We start from the raw sequence: 26,611 nt of genomic DNA on the forward strand, positions 1-26,611 counted from the left end.
CATACCTTTGGGGATGATGCCCGGGTCCATGAACGTGGCCAGCGTGAAGTTGGCCAGCACGAAGAATGTGATCACGCCCTGGTAGGCCAGCACCCATGGATGACTCTTTACATAGTACTGGCAGCTATAAATATATAGATTGGGAAGCAAGGTTTTTAGTATATATATACTTGGTTAAAACCGAAAACTAAATATTTAAAATCATAAAAAAAATCATAAATAAACTACACTTAAAAGCTTATATTACCAATAAGTGTATAAGCCATCCATTAATAATTAAACATTTTAAAAATTCTCAAAAACTGGTTGAATATTTGATGAAATTTGGGACGAGCTTAAAAGCCACGCAAATGGCCAAGATATTGACCCTTTTTCGAGCCGTCTAATTGCCATAAAGTTATGCGGCAACTATATGATTAGCGTTAGTCTAGTTTCAACCCTAATTAAAACCGCTTACCGAACAGGTTTAAAAGTGGTGCACACACGACCGGCTCAAAAGTGGGTAAAACAAAACCCCTTGGTTACCCCTCTTGGACCCCTTGGGCAGCCCTTACATAACGATACTATCCAGGGGCCAGCTTAATTCCACAGCCGAAGAACTGTGACGACAAATTTGATGGCTTTGCAATCAGCCTTTTTGGGGAGGCGGTTGGATGTTGATGTTGCTGTTATTGTTGGTGTTGCTTTTTCATGAAGTAGGCCGAAAATCGGTCGAAAATCCTTCGACCGCATTGTTGACCATTAAGCAAGAGGTGGCCAGGTGGCTAGGTGGCCAGGAGGCCAGAAGGACATAACGACACCAAGAGACCGGGAGAGCCCAAGGCTACGGTTAGCCAACGACGAAGCCTGCCCGTTGTGTCGCCGCAATCACTTTAGAGTCTACTGAACCGGAACTGTTTTGTCGGTTGAAACCAGCCCCCCTCTCGTATCCCTGCTCCCTGAATATCCTCAACTCTAACGACTTTCCCTGTACAGTATACGTACAACATGCCACCCCAAAGAACTCGACCCGCATCGGAATCAAAACGAACCGAAACCGAATGGAATGTGAACCGAACCTTAACCCTTTTTAACCATGGAAAAACTCTGTGAATTTCGAATATTTAAAATTGAAAATTTTGATTGGAATTCGTAATATTAGGAAATATTTAGTTTCTATGTTAAGCCTCAGCAACTGGTTCTTAACTTATGAACTTTATTTCGGATCATTGCACGTTCATATTTCATTAAAAACTAATTTCATGGCGAGTGATTTTTGAAATGAGAATTTCCTCTGTAATACATTTCTTTAAAGTTCGAATTTTATATAGTACAGGAGTTATCTTAGAAGCCATAAAATATTAATCTTTTAAAAATAAATAATAACTATTGCCGTCCTTGCAACTTCTTCACAACTTATTTTTCGAGTTTTCCAAAGTTTTGCAATAAAATCGTTTATTGGTTGCCGCGTGACAACGTGGTGCTTAAGGGGTTAAGTCAACCACAAGCCATGAATGTTGCAATGTTGCAAGGGCGATATACACGTGTCCTTTAGCCCATTTCCATTTCCGTCTGTCTTTGCCCGCTCTCCCACTTTCCCATTTGCCCGCATTCTCGCATTCCCGCTTGCCATCTCCTCGACCTCTGATGCATTTGCAATGATGTGCGGAACGGAACTTGCTGGTGGTTTCGGTTTACGGGCTTCTGTTTACGGGTTACTTAAGGTGAATGTATTACTTTCTTCCGGCATTTCTCACTGCATTACGCTGCTCTTCGCCTTCCGGCTCTCTTTTCTCGGATTGCTGAAAGCCAGACCGCCGCTGCATTCTAATGGATAAACTCATCCTTAATGCAGCCACCATCATCATTTCCCAGCTCATCATCAATCTACACATCTTCTACTCCTTTAGCCATTTTCCGCAGTGCATTTTTCTGTACAGTGGTCTTTTCTTTGAAACTCTTTAGAAATCAACACTTCCTTCTCAGGTGATAAATTGGGAAATTGTAAACAAAAGTTAGTTATGAAAAAAAATCTTCATAGATACTTTCTATTATCAATACAGTTAGTCAGCCTTCGAGATCGTAAAGTTTGAGTTTGATACTACCCTGAACCCAAGAACTTTCCTACTTTTCCCAGCGACCACTGTGCACTGTAACTCTGAAATTCTATTCCCATTATCATCATCTTCACATTTTGCCTCCCCTTGGTGCCATCAACTTCATCATCGTCGTCAGTCCTTCCTTCGCTGCATTATAATTGGCAGAATGACCTCAGACTGTCAGTTTTCCATTTCCATTTTCTTTTCTTTTTTCATTTTTCCTGACCAGCCCAGCCCAGCTCAGCCCTCTGTTGCCAGTAGTTAGTTTCTCACTGGCTCCCCGGACAAATGCCTGAAGCTGAAGGTTTTCCTTTCCTTTTCCGAGCAAGAAGAAAGCCAGTCCAAGCACAGTCCAGATTTCCAATTTTCGCTCACGGCGATTGCACACAAATGTTCACACCTCACTATCCAAATATGTATCTCTAGCTGTAGCTGTAGCTGTAGCTGTAGCTGTATCTGTAGCTGTATCTGTAACTGTATCTGTATCTCTAGATGAATCTGTAACTGAATCTGTAACCGAATCTGTGTGTAAGCTCGCTTCTGGTTTTGATTTATTTGGGCATTCTTATCGCCTTCATTCCAACGCTTACAGTTGTAGCCAAACAAAGAGCTCTATCTCATCCAGTGGCAGCATTTGCATACAATTTTTAGAATGCAAATAAAAAACCTGAACGGGGCGACTTTCAGCACGTGCCAGGGATTTATGTTAATCGCCCTGAGACAAAGAGAATAGGGAATCCACAGGGGGAGGGGTTGACGGGGACCAAAGAAGGCTGAAAAAAGAAGGAAGGAGGGGGGCAAAGTTGGAGAAACCTCAAGAATTCAACGAGCGATGCTAGAGTAATTAATTAAACTGACGTTTATTATGAACTGCAAGCCGCACTTTGTTAATTAATTCCTCGCTTATGCAGTTTAAGGAATTTCTCCCACACTTTTTTTTTTCCATTAATCTGAGGTAAAGAAGAGATGAAATTTAAACGATTTTATGCAGCTTAAGCTTTTTTCCACAGACTTTCCTGATAATTCCATTATTCCAACTTTATAGGGAAAGTCAAAGAATATCTTTCAAAAAAAGAAGAAACCTTAAACTTAGACTGCTTTTATTTATGTCTGAAAATCTAACAAATATTTATTTATTTACACCAAAGTGGCATAAACATTGCACCTGAGCAAACAAGACTTGGCTTGCACGATTCCCATTACGGCGCCGAGCAATGAAACCAAAATGGAACTATCATTTGGCCAATGCTAACGATCGGACGGAACAGTCGTTTATATATAATATATATATTTATACATATGTGCAGGAATCTGAATCTAATCGACTCGCATCGAATATCAAAATGACAGCTCACCTTCCACCTGCCAGCACCCCATCTTAATATATATATATATATATATATAGAAAATCCACCTAGCAACGTGATTGTCATAGCTAATTGAGGATGGCACCATTTTGGAGCTTTGCAAAAGGTATATAAAATCAGAGAATATATCAAATAAGGATCCATAACCCTAAGTAGTTATATAAAAGCTTAAAAACATTAAGAAATCATAAATATTCCTACGAAATTACTTAAAGTTCAGCTTGGCAGCGATCTGTTATCTCCAAACTGATGCCCGATTATAAGTCAAGTGCTTAGCTATATAATCCATATAAATATATAGGTATAGGTATAGGTATATGGCACTTGTTTGCTTTGCTTTTCAATTTAGCAAAAATGTTTGCCAAGTCCCGGGAGGGAAATCTGTTTACATTTATGCAAAGTCAGGCAGAAAAGAGGGTGGCCAAAGGCCCAGAAGAAAGAGTTGGCCCAGAAATGACAAAAAAAAAAAAAAAAAAGAGAAAGACAGAAATAAAATAAAGTAGGAAGGAGAAAAAAAAGGCTTTCTCAAGGATTTGCCACTGTCTTATGACAAATAATTCATTTCAATTTCCTGAAAGCAGGGGGTGGTGGTGGTGGTGGTGCTTAAGGGAACTAGGAACTAGGGCAAACTAGCAAATCAAATTAGTGACAAGACCGCAACAAGGACAATAAACACATATACGTTCGTGTATATACAGATATATATACTAGTAGATCCCTATATATGGTGCCTAAGGACTCCCCCTGAACAGCCACCCAGGCTACCCCCCATGCCCATACAGGATGCGGTTGACTTCAATTAATGTTTTGCGCCTTCAAATTGAAACAAATTGCCAAGGAAAACAAATAAACAGCGCTTTGCATTGATTGAAATATAATTTCAGCGAGGCGGTTGTTTGTCTAGGCTGGCACTTGTCTCTGGGGGGTGTGCTATAATGGCTTTATAAGGAAATTAATGACTGTATTGGCTTAGGATATAGCGGTATTGACTATCAATATAAAAGGTTTACTATTATAATTAAGTATCTTGATTTGCTTTAGAGGAATAATATCTTATCCAACAGCTTTCTCCTTTAAATCGCCATACCCTTGAAAAATTGCCGACCCTATCAATTTCAATTTCAGTTCCCGACTAAATTCCAGCAGAGTTGAGATATTTTATTTAATGTCCGCCCTGCCTCGACCTTCCTCCCACCAGCATTGCATCACAGTGGCATTGTCAAGGTGAAGGAATCCCAGCGGGTGGCCGGTGGACACCACCCACTGCCATCCCCTTAAAAGCTCAACCGCTGCGTTGTGGAATCACAAAAAAAAAAAAAGAAAATAGATGCCAGCAACATTTGCGTGAAGTATTTTTCAAGAGCATTTCCGGTGGGGTGGCCAGCCAAATCAAGGGGGTCAAGGGGCATCGCTGTTTCAGGGAGACACTTGCAGGAAATTGAATTCCTATGTTAAGCGGTTGCCACAAAGACAGGCGGCGGCGACGGTGGCGGTGGGGCGAGAATATTGCTGGCCCAATGGCAGAATGTCACATTCAGGCGAAATGCGACAAGTTTATGGACCTCCCCCTGCCCTATTTTCACCGTGTCATAAAGATGGAAAGTCAATTACCAAGAGGGGGAGAGAGAGAGAGAGATAGAAAGGAAAGGAGGGCGGCGAAAACACGCGCATGAGAGGTCAACTAAGAACAAACCGCAAAAACGATTTCAATCGGCAATTAATTGACTTGACACATTGACACCTTCACATGCTCAAACCTATAGGTAGATATATTCAAGGACACTGCGATTCATCACAATAAAAGTTATCAAGGACGCAGGTCGCAGATATTAATGGCCTGATAAATAATTATCAGGGATAAGCTATAAAACTTTAAATAAAAAACTCATAAGTTTAAGATAATATTACTTAAATAATAATTTCCTAATTACTTAATTTGACTTTCTTTTCTTTAAAACCAACTCTTCAAAACTCTTCTCAATATGAAAATGATTAACTAACCACTGCCTTAAGCCAATGAAACGCACTGTAAGCTGTAAGGCAGCAACTTGGCTGATTGGTGGCCAGGCAGAAAAATAATAAAAAATAAAACGGGGCGAGGCTATGGTTAAAATAGGAAAGAGCAGAGACAATTTCGCATTCGATGCCAGCTGCATTAATTAAAAACTCAAAAAAAATGGCATTGCTTTTTATGCGTCAAGCAAAAGCAAATGGAAACCCATTTCAGTTTCGGGCACTGTGCAACAGGTTTCAGTTTTTATAAAGTAAATAAACCTGATTTTTATAATACACTTTACATTGTATAGTTAAATTTAGAGGTTAATAACTAATAACTATTGGTTTTCCAATGAAAATAACTTTATAGTTTGATAGTTGAATATAATAACTAACTTTCCTAAGAAGAATTTAATTCATAAACAAAGAAACTGCAATTCACATAATGACTCTATAATTTTCCGCATATTTTTAGAGATAAGAAGTTTGGAATTTTTGTAGATTAGTGTTTGACGATGATGACGAAAACGGGCGAATCGTCGCTGTCGTCACATTAACCCCTCGACGCCCAAGCTCTACTCTACTTTCGGCTCCTCTCTCTCGCTCGCAGAGTATAAAAATATCCTACTATCGCCAAAACGAACAAAATAAACGACGGCTAAGCATTAGTCACCAGCACCAACAGTCGAGTACGAAGACCCAGCTAAAAAAAAGTGAGAAAAATAAAAGAAAAGTACTAAAAAAAAAAAAACCAACAACAAATTTTTGCTTCGGCCATGGGCAGCCGTTGCCTCGACTTTGCTTCTGACTTATCTATGGGGGCTCTTTTTTTCATCCGTTTCACCCGTTTAGTTTCTTTTTTTTTTTTTACACATGTGGCTGGCTGTCCCATCCGCCTAGTTACACCAAGGGTCACAAGAATAGTAGTTCAAAAAGTTGTTATAACTTAACTTTATACTTTGTTACCTATTCAAGTTCATACCCTTAAATTATTTGTGAAATACTTCTCAAAATAAATAACTTTAAGTGGGTTAATGGTTTTGAAAACAATGCCTTAAGAGCTTGTTCTAAAACATTTCTGATAAGATAATAATATGAAAGATAACCTTACCCTAGAATTTCTGTATTGCGGAAGACATTTGTGGCCCTATCATCTTACCCTGCGCTGTAGTTGGCCTCCAAATGGAGGTTCTCCTAAGCGACCCGATAAAAGGTGCCAACCGATAAGCGGCCAGCAGTGGGTTAAGAGGGCGGGGCAGTGCAAAGAGGCGGACATCATTATGAGGTGCCATGGTTCGTTATTTAATTTTTGTTTTTACCACACCAAGTAGTGGGTGGGGCAAGGGCACTGGCAGCGGTAGGGGAAGGTGCGAAGAAGGTTAAACGGCCCGGCCTGGCCCGGCTTTTATCAGTTACCAAACACTTCCACTGCGAACAGCTGCCAATTTCTGCCTTCTCTTTCGTTCTGCCTATTCGTATCTCTTTCTGGCGATTTCCATTTTCTGCAAAATTAGCGATAAATGAATCAATTGCCTTTTACTGGGAAATTGACCATTTGCCTGCGGTGATAACACGCTCCTTTCAATGACGATATCGTTTCTAGATAATTACTATTCGCAGGTGTTTTATGACTTTCTTTTATTCGGATTTTCAAAAGGTTAATTCAAGGAATAAATATATACATTTTAACTATTTCTGGCTATTTAAATTGAATTAACATCCAGAGGGGGGTAATTATTACTCTGTTGATTTATTGTTGCCTACGAAAATCAAATGTAATTCAAATATTCACATCAATGACATGGAAACTCCCTTTGTGGACACCAATTAACTACAATTATTTAAATTTGATAATTTGTTTCTGGCCTGCATATCAATTTTCTGCTTAAAGACACAGATTTAAGTTAATTAGAACACTTCAAATTAACTTTAACCTACTTTCTCTTGTAAGTTAACTATCTACTCCTTACCCAAAATTGTCATTCAAAGTTATATGTCATGAGATCCGCTTTTCACCTTTCAGTTAGTTTATATTTGGCACACTCTAAGCTGTCGGACATCATTTTTCCACAGGTAAAAATAAAAATGTGCCAGTTTGTTTTTTCAGCCGTCTTTATACGCAATTATTGGGCAATCTTCAAGGCAAAAAAGAACTGAGAGTGTGAAGCGACAGGTGAGTGGTGGGGGGTTGGAAAATGAACTCATATCAAGGGGGCGGTGGGGTGCCAAATCCCCCCTACAACACACACCCAACCGTACAAAAGCCCAAACGAAATGTAATAACAAGTTGAGGCAACTTTTTTTTTTGGACTAGCGCAAGTTTTGGCCTCATAGAAAAAGAGAAAACCGTATGGTTGGGAGGATGAGCTGGCGGTTCTCGAGTTACCCAGAGATTGGGGCCAAAGCGGGATAATCAGGCAAAGTGGGGGGAGACGGCTCCCAGCTCCCACTTCCCCTCTCCCACTTTTTTTTTAATAGCTGTCTATGGCAAGTCCTTCAGTTTGTCATGCGCCCTGTCAAAAAATTTATGTAACTAAGGCAAAAAACACAGGGGGGAAGCCAAAAAAAAATTGATTTTTCTGATGGGCAACAAAAAAAAAAAAACTGACGTTTTTGGGGCCAAAATTGTTTTGGAAAATATTGAGGGGAAAAAAGATACAACTTTTTTCTCTGACAAGGTCAAGCAACTTTGTTTGGGGCTCTAAGAAAATGTAAAGGAATTTGTTCGGACATTTAGACACGCATAAACATATGTTCTACCGTTGGCATGGGGTCTTCCATAGCCCAGTTTTTCGCTGCTTTTCCAGTGCTTCTTTCAAAGTTTGTTTATTTTCAAAGCGAGTTCGTGTGCGTCTGTTACAAAATCAACGCTTGAAATAAATTTATTTAGAAACAACAACAACAAAGAAACTGAAAATGACTTCGCCAAATTGAGAAGCAAGACAATTGAATTAAATTGATTAATCAGGCATACATATCTAAGTTTTTTGGTTACCTTTGATGTCTCTTTGTAGTAATTTCACTTGCTTTTGCAATATTATACTATTTATTCTTTATATTAATCTAATCTTGCGAAATTGTAAAGTCCATTTGCTGAATTTCTATAGTAATGAAATGAATTTACTATTTGTAATGTTATCTTCGGTTGACTTATACTTACTCACCCCACTATATCAGTAATCTTTAAAACTTGTTGTAAAATATTAACTTGACTTTTAAGCCCTGTATCAATTCAAAATGTAGAACTGTGGAATCGCAATCGATTCATTGATAAAATCAGAGGATATCCGTAGAGCTTTTCCCCTTTCATAACCAGATTCGCGGGCATGAAATTGAATATTCTGCTTATAAAGCCAAATGCAAACGAAGCCATCCGCGAAGTCAACAGTTTTTGCCTTCTTTAATCTGGTTTTTCTTTTCATATACATATATATTTTCTGGATGTTTTCTTCTTTTTTTTTTCGCTCTCGTATTTTCTTTTTTGGCATTTTGTGCGTATTTATGAGGGGCCGAATGAAATTAAATTTGGATGGATGGCCTCTAGGGCGTATGCGTAATATGTTTGAGTGCATACGTATACGTTATATTTGTGTGTGTATGTCAGTGTGCGTTTGTATGTGTTGCGAGTGGCAAACAAATTTTGTGCGTTTGTTTGCCAACTAAAAATACACTTGTCCCTTCCGATGTCGACATTTTCACTTTGTTTCCAAACCACCCCCCCCTGATTTCCATGTTGACATTTTCCCATTCCCCAACTTTTCATCAGCCCGGCTCTCTTTTATATTCGCCATTCGCTTTGCCAAAAGTTTCTTCTTAAACTTTGCGTGAAAATGTGCCTAATTAAAAATTTTAATTAATATTTAAAAAAGAGCGGCAGCAACAATAAGGGGGCGGTGGGGAAAACAAATAGATAAAGACCGAGAATCGGAGCGGAAATAGGTATTCAACAGGAAATTATTCGAATGAAAAGCAAAACGGGAAAAAAGCCGTCAACATGATTGCCACTTAATCCGTTCAATAAACAGTTAAGTGATAAAAAATTAACGCTCTTTTTTTTTCGTGACTATTTGCCCTGTTGTCTGACCATGAGAAAAATAAATCGAACCTAATGGGAAATGCATATACAGAGAGTTCATGCGGGTCTGTCTATATATTCGTATGCGAGAATATGGAGAATAAATCATGGCAAAAGTCAGAAAAACAGTGGAAAAGGCTGAGAACGGTTAGCGTCATTGACATTGGCCGACAAAGGGTTAAGAGCAGGGTGGCATTATTGCAAATGAGTAATTGTTAAAAGCAACGTTTGCCAATTGAATTTTATCGATTTCCCTAAAGAAGAAAACGTCGGCGAAAGAGAGGCCCAAAGTCACGTAGAAAGAGATGAAATGCAGCTACCTATTCTTTGGCTCTTTAAATCTACACTGCTAGAAATCAAGGCATTAATGATGATAAGATAAACAATTATTAAGAGCTGACAACATGGGATATGTTTTGTTTAACCACTTTTTTAGTTTACGTTGACAAATATCTAACATTTGCTTCTTAAATGAAAATAATAAGTAAAGAAGTAAATGTTATTAACTATTTTTCAAAGATATATTCTCCTACACAAGTTTATTTGCATTTCCCATTCAGTTCTAGAGGCTTTTTTATAGGTGTAAAGTTAAACATTTTGCCGGCTTAAGTCGAGGGTGGTATATGGCCAAGAACAACAACAATGGTGGCAATAACGAAATGGCATAACAACAAGAACAAGAACAATTTCAAGCAGCATTCAAATGACACTCACACCAGCATGTAAAAAGACAGAGGCGTAGTCACTAGGATTTTAGCCTTATAAGATTGGTTTTTATATAGATGCTTAACCTATATTTATCAATCAATATCAACTATTTAAGCAAGTACTGTAGTTGTAGAATATAAAAGTTTAGAAGGGCTAAGTTTCCTGTCACATTTTTGAATCCTAAAAAGACATCCTCTTAGAGATATATCAAATTTTAACCCAAGTCCCCTTTTTACCATAAAACCAACTACGCCCTGCCTTATAGCCATAGTTTGCAGGCAGTGTAAAAAACGGAAAGCAGGAAACAGGGGGTGGCAGTGGGCGTTAGACGTTGGTTCAAGGAGGCGTGGCAATGGCACCCGGCTCAGCTCACCTCGCTGAATTTGCTTTTTCTTCTAGTTTGGCAGCAGCTTCTTCTTGGTCGTTTTTTGTTATTTATTTTTTTTATTTTTTTTTATTATTCATTTTTTTTGCCTGCCACTGACATTTGTTTGTGCTTAGTTTTGCTTTTTGCCCCGTTTCCCTGTATTTTTCTTGCCACGGCTGCTTTTTTGCACATTGCTTTTTATGGCAATGGCCGGCGGATATTATCAACGGCACAACTGCAAATGCTTTTGTTATTATTGTTATTATTATTTATCAGGGCGACGACGGCGTCAGAAATTTATTTTCATTAACAAGTTGGACAGGCAAAAAAAAAAAAAATGAAACAACAAAAAATGAAAAGAAAATAATCCAAAGCCATAAAAAAAAGTAACTCGAGTCCGACGGACAAAGGAAAACTGGAAAAAAGAGTACTAAAAACGAATATAAATCCAGTCATGTGTGGGAATCATTTCCAGGAACTCAAGTTGCCTCGACTTTTATTTGTCATTAGTTTTCATCAAATTTCTGTTGCTGTCCGGCAGAAGGCTATGATTAATCCAGTTTGTGAAATATTTGAGAAATGATTTAATAAAATATTAAAAATTGTTTGCTTTTTCTAACCTTTTCTAAACTTGCAAAGGTGATTAAACACTCTTTAAGGGTTATAGGAAAAAGTGTCAAACTGCCAAAGAATTCCTCTTAAAAGTAATAAACAAACTAGTTAGTTTGGTAATTATGATATTTTATACAATTCTAGGGAAAACTGAGGGAAACTAAACTGCCGCAAATTCAATTCCGCAGAATACTAAATTGTATTTGAGGCAACATATTAAATGCAACTACTGCCTGGTAATTGCATAAACTTCGGCCAGATTATATGTCAAAGGTAAACACATTATCCCTCAAAGTGATTATAAACACGAAACTATATATATATACTCGTATATATATATATATATACTATATACTATATATATATATATTGGAGTGTGTGTTTGGAGACACATCAAGGTTATTGAATAGGTTGTGGTACTAGTAATGCCAGGGTATTTATAACATATATTGTTGCTGTTGTGGGCAGCTGCGAAGGTTAAAAGACAAAATGTGTAAGTGCACTTAGAGAAAGTTGGGTGTACATATATTTTTAGCTGTAAAAATGATCAAAACATTCGAAATATCAAATTAAGCTTCTCTTTTGATATTACTTTTTGGTTAACAGAAGTTTTAAATGGCAGCTTTATGACTTTATTTAAGTTATTTACTAGTTCTATTTTCTCCCTGTGTACTTGTAAAACTGCGGACATGTGTGGGTGTTGCTCAGGTGCAGCACAGCTGCAATCAAGCTGGTATTTATGTATAATTTATATCGCGTGGTTGCCACAAATTCGATTCAATTAGAAAATGCTCATGGAAATTGCTGAAAAACCATCAAACATGCGGGCAACGGGAAGGGGAAAATCAAAGAAGCCAAGGCCGTTCATTCAGCATCAAAGTCAAAGAGAGCATGAGCGGAGGCGTAGGCTGAAGGGTGTATAGTCTGTGTGGGCGTGGCTGGCACAGGTCACGACCTGCGAACAAGCACATACACACACACACACACAGACAGAGACACACACGTGCGGCAGTTCGAAATGGTTTTTGTTCAGGGAACATGATTAACATAAAATTAAACGATCCAAAGAACGAGGCAATTGCGAGGGCTCCTCCCAGTAAATTGCTTTGAACCACCTGCTGTCGCATAACTTCCCCGCCATTAATACCACCCCCACCTTGGCCTTTCTAGGCCTTAAACTCATTCCTCAGATAATTGTAGCAGATGCCTCATCTAAACACAACGCTTTTAAGTTAGAAAATCTTGGAAAAAACAAAGTAAAACTATGACAAATCACATATATATCGTATATATATATAATGAAAAGCCTCATTAGATGTTCTCATAGTAATATATGTAATCTATAGAAACGGCTGATCACTTCCCCCCCCTTACAACCTCTCACCAGTTATCCCCCTCACAAGTGTCGCCTAATTGCTAGCGAAAAGAAAAACTTTGTTTATTATAATTAGTGGACAAATACACACAAAATCCCAAACGAGGGGTGTTCGAGTGCTTTGGAAGGGGGCGAGTGGGGCCGAAAATCCCACAAGGAGAAACAAAAGCAATACCAAATGAATATCTCAAGTGGATTCGGGTGAAAAAATAGAGGCAAACTAAGGAAAATGGCCCAAATACACTGGAAAACACACAAGTAAAAAAAGTACAAATTAAATGGAAATAATTCTATAGTCAATTTTCTAGCTTAAACCGATAAAAATTTCTAGATTTTTGCTTAAATCTTTTCAAAACTAATAGCTAGTAGTTCATCCTCAATAGGCATATACTTTCCCGATTCCTTGTTGCCCAGTGTAAGTGACAGTAATAAGCAATAAGTAAAATGAATGAAGAAAATCAAACCCGGCGACCGCTGGGACCAAGACCAAGAGGAAAATGTGTGTGCGGGAGAGAGATCTACAAGTAAGCAAACTTGGGGCAAGAAAGAAAAGAAGAAAAAATAAATAAATGTAGTCCTTGAAATGCTTTTAACACAAATTACAAACAACGTTTAATTGGGTCGAGTGGTGGGTGGAGTGGGGTTTTCTAGGAGGTTTCTGCCAGGGCTTAACTTTACTGACCGAACGCGGTTACTTTGCTAGCATTCTACTCTTATTTCTGTCCTTTGACTATATTTTTTTATATATATTTAAATACATGTATTTTCTGTGAAAGACTAAACCGAGTTTATCTCGTCTCGGCCCGCCATTTTGCCCCATCCCTTTTATCGCATTTTCCGCCACCTGCAAATTTTCTTTTGATGAAAGTTGTCAGAGCAACAAAACGGAAATTTAATTACTTGAAAATTGTGTAATTAAAGTCACTTTCACTTGGCAAACACAGACCCACCGCCACGCATTTTTTCCACCATTTTCCTATAATTATCCAGCTTTTCCCTTATCTTTTAGCTTCTTGGAGGTGGAAAATCTTTGGAAATGGGTTTTAAAGCAGAGAGAGTTAGTTTCTTGGTTGATTCATAATGCTGGGTTTAAGTCATAAAAAGAATGATTAATCTAATGCTAATCGCGAAGATTTATCTGGAAATTCTTCAAGGATTATTATAATATATATAATTTAGAAACTAAGAATGAAACATAGAAAGATAAACTTTGAAAAGTTTGCATTAAACCACAAACTATGTTAGAAATTAAAGAAGTAATAGTTTAGCATAACCGCTGTTTTAACATATATTTACAAGCTGTTACTATGCTTTGAAGTATATGCATATTCGAGGCTGAAAAATCCCAGAAATCCTATTGTTTTATGTGTGAAACGGGTGGATTAGGAGGGGTGATATGGGGAGCGAGCATAGGGGGCTTGAAAACTTAACGACAAAAACAAACGCTAAAGCAAACGCACACTGAAAAAGCGAAACAGCGAGGAATAATCATCACTCTGAGTGGCGCGGCTTCTAGAATTTCAATGAGGGGCGGAGGTGGGTGGCAGTTGGGCTGGCCGAGGGGTTGCGTGGGTGGCTAAAACTATTGTCCAAGCTGTTGTTGTGACGCAGTTGTGTTGCCGTAGTTTTTATCGTTGTTGCTTTTCAGCTTTTTCCTTTTTTTTTTTTTTTTTTTTGTTGTTATGTAGCAACAGTTTTGGCCCTGCCATGTTTTACTTAATTTTCTTTTTATTTCCCCGATTCGGTTTGTTTTGTCAAGCGTAGTTTTCTGTTTTTTTTTTTTCGGCGATAGTAACAAAGGCAACCTGTGGCATTGAGAGGGAAAATACAACAAAATATATATATAAAGCGAGGGCAAGGGAAAAGGGGAAAAGTAGCCATAATGAAATATATTCCGTAATTGGACTTTTGCCAAACCGACCCGAACCTCCTTATCCGAGTTTCCTACACCACGCCCCGTATCAGATGACGTCGCCGGCTAATCAAACAAAAGCTCAAAACTATACAAGTACACTGCGGAAATGATAAGTGAAGTGTATTACATCGAAATCTGGGAAATATTACTAGCACTTTTTCTCTATTTATTTTAAATGCTATTTTTGTGGGTGATTAATTAACAGCCATTATAGATTCTAATGCGAATTCTGATTCAGTTAACTTATAGATTACTTTTTTTTTTCTTCCAACAACTCATTTTTCTCAGTGCTTTGAAGCTGGCCTAAGCTGGTTTTTTGAACCTAGGCGATATTTAATACGGCTGCCGCGTGCCCAAAACTCCAGATAACAACAAAGCACAAAGGGAAGGCATAATTTAATAAACAAATTCCCAAACTAGGCAACAAACAGGGAGGAGGCAAACAAAGTGCAAAACTCAAGTGTCGCCGCAAGAGTCAAGTGAAAATGTAAAAGTGAGGGTGAAAAGGCAGAGGGGCAATGGGACAGAGGGGCGTGGCGCTCTTCTCCTGTGACTGTGAATTACTCACCAGGCTAAAACAAAGAGCCAGTCAGCACCAGCATAGATAACTGTAACAAAGGGAAACCCGAAAAAGCCAAAACAAGAACAAAGGTGGAAGAAAAATGCACACAGAGAGAAAATTATATCAGACGTGACTATATAATGTTAGAGAAAGTGGATTTAATAGTTGTTAATCTGATATGTATATATTAACTACTATCTAGTACTATGTAGAAATCAGAGAGAAGCATCAAACATTTTATAACATTTTGAAACATTCTATTTTTCTTTCTGTGTCCTTGGGAAAAGGACCACAATAGGTGAAGAAAAAGGAGACTCGAAAATCCTCAGATAATGTTCGAAAAATGGTTTGCATTCGATGAAAAACGAACCAATGCCAAGCGGAGCAATTGCAGCAGCAATTGACCACAGGAATTCGTCATTAAATGGACGCAGCTGAAAAAACGAGAGGGAAAACTGATGAAAACTGTGGGGTTAAACGGGGGAAAAGCTGTTAGGAATCGGGGGAGCTCTTCGGGGGTCTGAAACTGACTGCTTAATTGCTATTTTGGTTTCGTTTCATGTGCTAATTGTGCACATGCTATGCAAATTTGTTGCTCCCTTGGCCTTCTCGTCGCCTCCAAAAAAAAACTGAAAACCAAAAGTGTTTATACCATGTGAGATATCACGATGTGGCTGGCTGTCAGTGAAATAACTCAATTTTCGATTTATGAATAATACAGCATAAGGTCTGTTAAAGCAACAAATTAATTACTTTTCGGTTTTTTAATGAGTAAAAAAAAAAGTAGGAAAGAATTTTAAGTTACAAATTATTAAATTAAATTAGTCAAAGGTTTAAAAGCAATCCCCGACATCCCCATGGCATAGACGAAAAATCTGTCAGCCGCTCCGCGTGCATCATATTTTTTCGATCCATTTTCCCCCGCGGCGTTTTGAAAACTAAAATTCTTTTTATGACCAAAATACATGAAAACAATTTTCGCAGAACAAAACAAAAAAACAAAAAAGGAGCAAAGAAAAAACCGCACAGAGCAACTGCAAATTGAGTGCCAAAAGAGGGGGAATGCGGGCGGGAAAATGGCGACTGAGAGATGACTAAGACAAGGAAAATTGAAGGGGGGTATGGGGTAAATGGGGCCAGACTGGATAAAAACGAGCTGCTGTCCCACATATAATAATGCATTACGGCCCCGTCGTTATAATCCACGAAAATGCGAGTAAAATAAATAAAGTGCCAGGCAACAAAACTACAAACTACAATGATGTGGGTGGCAAGAAGTGGGCGATGGATGGTGGGTGAAGAAGCGGGTGCCAGACGAAGGCCGAAGGGTCGTCTTGGATTACGCTACTCCATTCCGAGAGTGCGCGTGTGTGGCTACAGTAAATATTGCCTTAGGCACATCCAATATTCATGAACTTCTCGCGAACTTAACACAAACTACACATCGTAGTAGTTCCACTTACAGATTGCTCTACTTCCATACATAACAATGGAAAAACTTTCATTGAATTTTAGAATTTTACGAAATTTCTAAGTGACGGGTATACGCATTTGGCTAATTAGTTTATAGTTTCGATATCTCGAGGGTTAATTCTTGAACTAAACAAAAATAGAAATCGAAAAGATAAGTTAAATTCTGTTTGCCTTAAGAAAAGCACCTAAAATTTAATATTCTAAGGTTCTAATTTCTAAGAATTAATATTATTTTTGAAAAAAACACTTAATGCATATTTCAAAATATTGGTGAAAGTCTACTTACGGGTAAAAGAAGAAGAGAAATGTGGTCAAAAGCAGCACAATCCAGGCGAAAGTCGCAGGAATGTAGCGCGTTTTCACATCGCATTTGGGCATTTTCCTATTTTCCTATTTAATTTTGTTGTTGCTGTTAAGTGTTACTGTTGTTGTTGTGGTTGCAGTCTCTCGTTATTGCTGTTTTGTTGTTGTTGCTCTTCGCCAATGTTGCAATGATGTAGTTGTTGCTGCTGCTGTTGTTGCTGTTTCTTTTGCCGTTGTTGCAATGTCGTTGACCGTTTTTTTTCTTGGCAATGAAATGCGTTTTGCTGTTGTTGCCGCTGATGATGTTGCTAGCTTGTTGTTGTTGCTGTTGCCGCTTGATGACGTTTCTTGGCTTGGCTTTCTCTCTATCTATCTCACTCTCTCTCTCTCTGTGTGTGTGTGTTTTTCGTAATTTTTTTATATTTCGTTTCAGGTGGGGAGGGAGTGGCGGGGGCGGGGCAGAGAGAGAGGGGGGCGGGAAACGAGCGAGACGGCGAGACGAAGCGGCGACGCGTGAAACGGGATCGGCGACAGCGTCGTCGACGTCGACGGCAGCAAAGGCAGCGACGCCGGCAGCGCGGCTTTCAGATTCGCGGGAAACGGAAAATCGGGAAAATTCGGGGGGAAAATTCAGCTTCGACTTTTCAAAGTTCTGGCTTTTGAAGCGGCTGCTGTTTTGAGAAATCAAAAATATAATGATAGAAAACGGATTAAGAACACTTTGGAAAAAATACACTTGATTTTCACATTAAAAAAAAGATGACACATTTTCGGATTTTAAAAAAGTCACAGACACACTCACAATTCATACAAACAACTACCTACAAATTGTCATTTAAATTATAATTTGTTTGGTTTTTACCTATTACTTTAGAGTTCTTTAAGATGAAAGATCATAAAACTACTTGAATTCATTCAAAAACCCTATATATTGACTATATTTTAAAGCAACATTATCTTTTTAATTTTAAACGCACTGAAATCTGAATATAATTGATGAAGAACCCTAAATAAATCTTTCAATTTCGTACCCAAAATGAAAAACAAATTCTTTGTCCTTGAAATATAAAAGATAAAATATATTTAATATGTCATAATTCTAAATATTTAAAGAATCTGTTAAAAAAAAATGTTAAGCATGATTTAGGAAACAGAATCTTGTCAACAAATTTTTAGCAAGGAGTCAGAAAGGATAAATTGCGGTAAATAGAAATATAATAGTTAATCTAACCGATATTTTTTACAAATATGATATGCATCATTTTCTAAGAAGAAGAATAATGACACTCGAATTTCACATGCGAACAAACTTTTCTTTCATGTTCAATTCCAAATAATGAAATAGAAAATTAGATGAAATAATTTATATCGCTCGTTTCGTTGTTTACTTTAGTTTAAATTCCTGCCGTTTGAGTTGTTTACTTTATTTTAAATTTCTATAATTTATTCCAATTTGTTTGCGTTTCTCTCTCTCGCTCTCTCTCCTCTTTTCTCTCTCGGGGACAGAGAGCGATTCTTGTTTTCCGTTTTTTGCAAAAATCCTCTCGATCTGCCTGTTTGTTTAAGTATTGGTATCGGTATTAGTTTACGCACACATATTAAATATTGATATTCAGAATAAAAAATTAAAAAAAAAAAGATCGTTGACTTTCCCTGGTTTTTCATACAACAATTTTCATTTTCGTATGCGTTTTTCGTTTGCCTTTTTCGTTTTCCCCCACCTTTCTTAGTTCTCTTTTCTGGTGCTGCTTCTTTTTCTTTTGCCTTCTATCTGCCTCTCACTCGCTCTCTTTGCTCTTTACATATACCAACACACACACACTAACACTCGCACGCACGTTGTTGCTGCAACGTTTTTTTTTGTTTTTTATTTCGGCGTCGCCTGTAATTTCATTTTAATTTTCGCTTTCGTTTGCACGCACAATATACACAAATAATTAACTATTCTTTTCCGGCTTTGTGCGATTTTTCATTTTATTTCAATAGGCGGCAGGGCGTTTGGATTACGAAAAAATAAATAAAAAAAAGCGGAGCGTACGCATAATTTCGTCGGTCGCGACAGTGTGGCAGTGTCCCCAAACGGAGATATGGTCTTAAAAACCGCAAGACAAGAATGTCCTAAGAAATCTAGGAAAATAATTTGGGCACACTGCAGTGTGACCAGGCAAGAAACTCGTTAAAAATAATTTACAAAGTTTTGGTATTTTTTAAATTTAATCTGTTTAAATAACAGAAACATTTAAAAGTGCGTACATTATTTATTACAAATAATAAATGTCATTGGTAAAGTATAGTTTACGTGTTTTTTTTTACGACCAAATACATTAATTAGTAAATTTTTGTTTGGAAGATATTCATTTAGTTTTCCCCAAAAAGTTCCCATTTACGTCAAGGCGATAAATATTTCCACAGAGAAAAATATTAAGTTGCTGTTTTGTGCGATATCATGGTCGATTCTCCGGACAGAAAGTTGCTAAATAAAAAAATTCAACAGTAGAGAAAGACATCAGCGTTGCCAGAGTATCGACATTTTAACCTTATAGCTATTATTTCCAATTAAATACTAAAAAGGTTTTGACTTATTGAGATTACCGTTTGTGCCGATTATTCACACGGACGGTTATACTATATCGACGTCGATATCATATCATTCGATTGCGCTAGTAAAATCACGCCTCCAAATATCGATTGTATTATATTTTGTTGTAAAATAATATTCATATGCGAATTCGGCTAAATAATCTACTACTAGTTGGACGAACCCAAGGCTAAGAGACCAACGCAGTATTAACATCACTTCAAAGGACGAGGGCTGTAAACACCATTGTAAAACACTCGGAAGTCGCGAAAAACACTTAGCGGCTTTTCGCGAGACGCCGACTGTGGCAGAGGAAAAGCGTGGAAAGCAGGGAAAGCCAGGCGCCATAAACCTATAGACATGTCTCGAAGCGTGCGTGCGGAAACGCGTAGTCGGGCGAAGGATGACATCAAGCGAGTGATGCAGGCGGTGGACAAGGTGCGCCATTGGGAGAAGAAGTGGGTGACCATCAGTGACACCACCATGAAGATCTACAAATGGGTGCCCATTGCCTCCGCCAGCGAAAAAAAGTCTAAGCTAGAGTCCTCGCCAGGATCAGCCGCTAACCGTAGACCACCCACCAGTTCGGGCGTTGCGCCTGTTGGCGGCAGCAAGAGCGACAAAGAAAACTCCCAGAAGGGCACACCAACGCCGCCCCAGATCACTCCCAGCTACCAGGGGCTCACTGCCGAGGACTCCAACACCTGTAAGAACTTAGTATATAAATGGGTTGACCCGTTAAGGTCACCTTAAAAGTTTAAGTTTAGTTATAGACCGGTAAAACTTCAGGGCACTTTCGAAACATATATTTGAGGCAGTTCCAGACTTAAAGATATTGCGGAAATAGATTAGTGATGGACCTTCAAAATTCTTCTGATTATTTAATATAAAATACGTAGTTAACATAATTGAACGCCCACATACATATGTACATATACAGACAAAAGTATGTGGTCTCTTAACTAACATATCGAAGTTTTTGTGAGAGGCAGTTATCAGATTGAGAGATATTATTTAAATATTGGGTCTGCACATCATTAATTTATTTACGACTAATTAATTGTAGAGTAAATATTTTAGATATTGACAATATCTATAAGCAAAACAATATAAAGTATGATTTGGCGTAGTCTTGGGCTTTTTCAGAGCTCAACACCTAAAATGGTATTTTATGTAGGCTTCCAATAAAAATCTAGACCAAATTCTTATAGGCATTGAAAGCTTATCCTTTCGTGGCATTTATGCCGTTTGCGGTATAGAATATTCGAAAAGGTTTATTTACAGCCTCTATATAGTTTATATATAGTCCACATAAAGCTATGTGTATCTTTCATTTTATTAATTACTGTTATTAAAAGCCTATTTTATAGACTCCAAGTCTTATAAAACATATATAAATATCACCTTACACGCAGTTATTATGTTTAGTTTTAATAGGTGATGAAACAATTTGTTTACTCTGTCTAATTCGTGTAGACCTCTATGAACACTTGATAACCCATAGGGAGTGTATAGACAAATATTATGTTTACAATCAATTTCCAAGTTTATAACATTTTAATTAATTGCCATATTTTTCCAGGTTTCTCTGTCGTCTCCGACAGCCAGGGCGCGGACTTTGTGTCGAGTATGCCCTTCTCCGAGGACTCAAACTCGCAAGGCAGCGATGGACCCGTGAAACGTCTGAAGACGAGCGACTAGCCAAACATTCGGAGCCACAGCGCCTACAGCAGCAGCAGCAACTAAGAACCCTAGTTAAGTTAGAATAGCCCCGCCAGCACCGGAGATCGAGAGCGATATCGGGATCGCGGCGATGACGATGACGACAAGAGTATCTGCCTCAGCCCAAGACTTAAGCAATTCTCCTACTCTAACAGTTTGTGGCCTGCAGTTGCCCCCGACACAAGCCTCATTCTATCATAATCAATGCGGGGGCAACAGCGGGTCGATAGGTCCATAGCATTAAGCTCGAAACAACTTATTTATTAGAACAACAACCGAATGGATTGTGAACGAACATAGAAATGATGTCTAATTATGTAACGAAGGAGCCAGTCTAAATTGTAATCCATGTAAAGTTTTTTTGACTTTCGATTTCTGAACGTTTTTTTGACGACACGTAGTAAATAAATAATTGTACTAATGTTAGAATACAGTTTTCCCCATGAAATTCGCTAATTTATTTTGTATTTTCCCAAAAGTAGATTTTTGTGATGACGAGTTCTAACGTTCTACGCATTCAGTGAATGCAATTAACTTAAAATCGAAATGTTCAAAATGAAATAGTGGTAAATTCTGGATTGTGAACAGGTTTATCAAATTAAAAATGAAAATAAACACCCGATAGATACAGAAAGATAAAGATAAAAGCTAAATACCGAACCAGTTAACCACTTTATAGTAAACTTACCAATATAAATCTGACATTAAAGTTAACTGCCAGCAGGCTAAGAAAAACATGATGAATGTCCACTGAACTTTCTCTTCGGGTTTTTACATTTTTTTTATGATTTTTCTTTATTGAATGTTTTAGTTTTCTTCATCTTACAATTTTCCCCCCGTATGTATAATAATAAAAAAAAGTTTTATTCTTTCAACAAATAGTTTTTCATTTCATTCGTAGTTTTACTCTTATTATGTTGTGGTTTTTGTTTGTTTGTTTTTCTTTATCCATTATGTAGCTTGACATTAAATATACAATTAACTTCACATATAGCGTTGTATATGGCCCGATTGGCTTATACAGCTTTAGTTTCTTTCATCTTTCACTAAAATTTATGCTAAAAACACGCTTAAATGAAGGGAAGCACAGATTTTGCACAGAGAACGAAAATGAAAAAAAATGCACACACATTACGACTTTCGACGAGAAAGATAAATCATAAATCATAATACAATTCATAAATCGATGATATAATTAAAAAATAAAATATTTATATATTTATATATATATATATATATATGCATATAGGTATACATATATAATGATGTGTAAAAAAACACGCGCGACAAGTTTCAACTACTACACACACAAAACGAAAAAAATAGAAAAGCTGATTGGCTTGCGCGAGAACCAAAAAAAAAAGGGAGAAAGGAAAAGCTTCGCTTTTCTTTTTTGCACAGTGTTGGCGGGGGAGGGGATTGCACGTTGTTTTTTTTTTTTTCTTGTTTTTTCATTTTTGGAATGTCTTGCGAATTTAGAATCTCGAAAAGCCCCTAGAATTCTGGATTATTAGCACTTTCCTGCGTCCTGTCTGTGTGTGTTTGAATAAATAATTAAATTATAATTAGCATAATTAGACATATATGTGTGGGGAATGCTCGATTTGTATCCTGGTTTTAGCACAAAAGTGATCTCTTTCGCTTGTTACATTTAGTTTCACACATATACATATATAATTTGTTGTATATTTTTTAGCTCGCCTTTTTTTGTTTGTTATTTTTTAGAAAAATATATAGAAATCCTAGCTGGGAATCGTCCCCTAATTGCCTTGTGTATACATATAGATATTTTGTTGTTTTCCGATTTACATACATATATAGTTAATATTGTCATTTAGCTTTCAAAAAAATATACTTTTTGCCTTAATTTTGTTTTGTTTATCGTTTTCCTTTTCTTGCTTTTTACAATTCTCTTTTTTTTTTTTGCGCAAAAGTATCTTGATTAGCAAAAAAAACATTAGTTTCACACAAAAATAAAAAAAAAACAGTAGGCTACAAAAATTGGCTTTACAAAAGTTGCTGTGTGTTGCTCTTAGTGTTTCTTGTGTACATTTATAGTTTTAGTAATTATTTAATATTAATTGCAACAGTTGTTTTTTTTAGTTGGTTTTTTCATGTGGGGGTTGCATATGTTTCTCGTTTTTTTGGATATGTTTATTGCCGTCCCCTGCCCCCGAGGACATGCTCCTCTAGTTCCTCCTTCTCCTCATCATCATCATCGTGTTGCTGTTCTCTGTGGGTGGTGTGTGGTTTCTTTTTGGGGTCAAGGCTAGACCTTGGTGGTGACCTTGCCAGCGGTAGCTGTTTGCCAGGATTTGTGATGTTTACTACTAGAGCGTCCCTGTCCCTGCTGCTGATTTTGCTGCTGTTGCGGCGACTGATGTTGCTGATGCGCCTGTTGTTGTTCCTTCCTTTGCTTGACCAGTCTGTGTTATGTCTGCAGCGGATAGCTGTTCTCCGGATGCTGCTGCTGCTGATGCTGCCGGCGCTGCTGCCGACAACTGGCCATCGCAACTGCCGCCGCAACGGCAGCCGATTGACGGGCTTGATATCAGCACTCGGACTTGTCCTCCTCCACCAGGAACTGCGTGTCCTTGCCGGTGTCCGCCGAAGGATCCAGCTCCCTGGTGCGCAGCTGCAGCTGCGGCGACGCCTTGTGCGTAATGCTGCTGGGCGCTATGATTGCCGAGGCGGGCTCCGTGAATGAGCCGCCTGCATGGTGGCCCATGGTTTTGCCCTTGGCCGACGGTTCACCTGGGACATCATAGATGCCTAAGGAAGGAATAAATAATGCAATACGGTATTAATTTTGTTGGTTTCCAAGTATAAAAACATTATTGATCTAACAATTATAATGGTTAAATTATGGATTTTATCGATATACACTCACCGGAACCGTTGCCCATTCCAGGATCAGCGGTGGTGCCCGACTGCACCGCATCGTACATCGGATTGGCAAAGTCGCGCGCCTTGTTCGCGTTGACCGTCTGCAGGTTGTAGCCCTCGATGGGCGCAACATCACCGGCTCCCGGTGCAGATGCTCCTGGGAAGCCGCTCTCGCTGAACTCTACGTTCGACCCATGGCGGAAGGTCACGCTCTGTGACGAGGTCATTGCCGGCATGCGAGCCAATTTGCCACTGAAAAGTGAAAGACGAAATATTAAATCTTTGCATTTTTTAAGCTTATCTCTGATAGAGATTGTATCTTTGGGGTAACCCATTAATCAGTAGTCCCCTTAGATCTTGTAACCTAACTTAGATACTTACAATGGTCGCTTCCGGATGACGTACCAAGCCCCGGCGGCGGCCATCATAACCAGCAGGATGACCATGATCGGCACAACGACAGCGGTGACGTTGGCACCGCCATGGCCAAAGGCTCCCGTGGTGCTGGTCTCACAATGATCGCCGCGGAACTCGGAGAGGCAATCGCAGACGAGTTCACCTTGGGCATCCTCCTTGCACAGACCGCCATTTTGGCAGGGACAGATTCGCGGGGCTGGGCGTGGATGCTCCGCAGCAGCATTGCAGATCACCTCTGCGGTGCTGCGATGCGAGGGTGGGGGGCCAGATGCATCTGGGCAGGCGCAACGATGACCTCCTGGCACCAAGAGACACAGATGGGAGCAGGTGGAGTTGCCGCACGGATTGGGCAGCGAGGTATTGTACCGCTTGTCGTGGTACACCTTCAGGCCGGACGGATTCACGAGATTGCGATGCAGCACCACCTGTACTCCACGCCCGAACTTGTCCTGGCGCACCAGTTCACCCGTGTCCCGGGTCATCCAGAACATATTCGACTCAAAGAGATCCAGGGATACGGGGTGCCTCAGCTGGTCACCCTTGACAATGGCCTTTCGCCGGGAGCCGTCGGCTCTCATCGATTCGATGGCATTCAGCTTGGTGTCCACCCAGTAGATGATGTGATCCTGCGAGTAGTCGATGGTCAGGCCAGCTGGATGGCGAATCTGCTCGGTGATCAAGGGTCGTCGCTTAGAGCCATCCATCCAGGAAACTTCGATCTTGGGCGCTGAGCCCGCATCGGACCAGTAGATTCTACCCAACTGGGGATTGACAGCAATAGAAGTGGGCACTTCCAGACCAGCATTTACGATCGAACGGCGATAGCGACCGTCGGTCTTGGCCACCATGACACGTCCACGGGGCTTGGATCCCGTCCTGTCTACTTCGGTCCAGTAAAGATTAGAGGCCAGCCAGTCTACAGCAACGGCTGTGGGTTTCGAGCCGCCCTTCATGTTCAGATCCTGGGCAAAGCCGATCTTTGCGCGACCATCGATAGCGTTGACCATGTAGGATCGCTTGATGGTCTTGTCGTAGCTATCAGCCCAGAAGACGATCTGTTGCTGGGCATCGTAGTCCAGTGCCTCGATCCTTTTCTCTGCAGCTATCACATCGAATTCTTCGCGTTTCTGCAGATCGAGTCCTCTGATCTCTTGGCCATTGGCGAATACGAGGATGACATCCTCCTTTTCGGCCCGACAAACACCACTGGCGCCGTCCGTCAAATGGAATCCTTCGCGGCAACTGCAGGAGTAGGTGCCATTCAGGTTATGACACTGGTGTGAGCATGTGTGTTGTCTCGTTAGGCATTCGTCCACATCAGAGCACTTCTTCTTGTTGTCAGCGGCTATAATGTAGCCAGGATAGCATGTGCAGATGTAGCCGCCATCCGTGAGATTGTGGCAATGATGCTGGCATCCACCGCGAGTCTGTTCCGAGCAACTGCTTGTGTGATGGCAACCCAACTCATCACTGGCATCGCCGCAATCGTTGACAAAATCACAGACCTGGGATCGTTCGACGCAGTGCTTGTTGGCACACTGATACTGGGTATACAGATCGCAGGGCTTCTGTTTGCTGGCACACAAAGTCATATTGTTCTCATCGCTGCCATCGCCGCAGTTGTCGACGCCATCGCAGATCTGATAGCGGGCCACGCACCTATGATTGGAGCACTGGAATCGCCTGAGGGTGTCGCAATTAAAGTCACTGCAAACGCTGGGATCCTCGTCGCTGCCATCGCCACAATCATCGGTTCCATCACACAAATCGGACAGGGAGACGCACAGGTTGTTGTTGCACTGGAATCGCGATTCCGGACAGTAGCGACCTCCCGGGAATCTTGGTGGACAACCCACTTCATCAGACATATCGCGACAATCACGATCGCCATCGCAGCGGAAGTAGGAGGCAATACAGTGACCGGATGCACACTGGAAGGTGCCATTCTTGCACTGATATCCCTCGCAGTGCATCTCGTCCGAGTTATCTCCGCAATCGTCCTCGTGGTCACACTGCCAGCGGGATGAGATGCACTTGCCATTGCCGCAGCGGAACTCCGACTCGGAGCAATCCCTATAGCGACCCTTGCACACAGCCTCGTTCTCGTCACTGGCATCGCCGCAATCGTCCGCGAAGTCACACATCCATTGCCTGGGAAGATTCAGTAAGGATTAAATT

General features: G+C 39.6%; 3 protein-coding genes across 12 annotated transcripts in view; 1 reads left to right on the forward strand and 2 right to left on the reverse strand.

Moving 5' to 3' along the window:
* Positions 1 to 19,210, reverse strand: part of LOC108103102 (neurogenic protein mastermind) — a 34,747-nt gene extending 15,537 nt beyond the window's left edge. The window contains exons 1-3 of one of the 7 annotated variants that reach the window (XR_001772205.2): positions 18,552 to 19,059; positions 16,814 to 17,501; positions 6 to 124 (exon numbers count right to left, since the gene is read on the reverse strand). Coding sequence is in view for 5 of the 7 variants with exons in the window: in XM_017208467.2 (XP_017063956.1) it covers positions 6 to 124; positions 16,814 to 16,905 (211 nt within the window). In the remaining 2 variants the exon portion in view is untranslated. Of the gene's footprint in view, positions 1 to 5; positions 125 to 16,813; positions 17,502 to 18,551 lie in introns of all 7 variants that reach the window. The other 6 variants (XR_001772204.2, XM_017208467.2, XM_017208470.2 and 3 more) reach the window with 6 other exon arrangements.
* Positions 19,211 to 19,460: 250 nt separating this feature from the next.
* LOC108103106 (B-cell CLL/lymphoma 7 protein family member A) lies at positions 19,461 to 21,485 on the forward strand. The gene is made up of 2 exons (XM_017208474.2): positions 19,461 to 20,114; positions 20,991 to 21,485. Exons 1-2 carry the CDS (start codon positions 19,769 to 19,771, stop codon positions 21,107 to 21,109), a joined length of 465 nt encoding a protein of 154 aa, XP_017063963.1. The 5' UTR covers positions 19,461 to 19,768; the 3' UTR covers positions 21,110 to 21,485.
* Positions 21,486 to 21,991: 506 nt separating this feature from the next.
* Positions 21,992 to 26,611, reverse strand: part of LOC108103100 (low-density lipoprotein receptor-related protein 2) — a 156,828-nt gene continuing 152,208 nt past the window's right edge. For all 4 annotated transcript variants that reach the window (XM_041819388.1, XM_041819386.1, XM_041819387.1 and 1 more), the window contains exons 13-15: positions 24,398 to 26,584; positions 24,021 to 24,268; positions 21,992 to 23,902 (exon numbers count right to left, since the gene is read on the reverse strand). In XM_041819388.1, the coding sequence (XP_041675322.1) occupies positions 23,682 to 23,902; positions 24,021 to 24,268; positions 24,398 to 26,584 (2,656 nt within the window). In that variant the 3' untranslated portion in view covers positions 21,992 to 23,681. The remainder of the gene's footprint in view (positions 23,903 to 24,020; positions 24,269 to 24,397; positions 26,585 to 26,611) is intronic.

The sequence above is a fragment of the Drosophila eugracilis genome, unplaced genomic scaffold, assembly GCF_018153835.1.
Source record: "Drosophila eugracilis isolate 14026-0451.02 unplaced genomic scaffold, ASM1815383v1 contig_649, whole genome shotgun sequence".
In the NCBI taxonomy this organism is placed as follows: Eukaryota; Metazoa; Arthropoda; class Insecta; order Diptera; family Drosophilidae; genus Drosophila; species Drosophila eugracilis.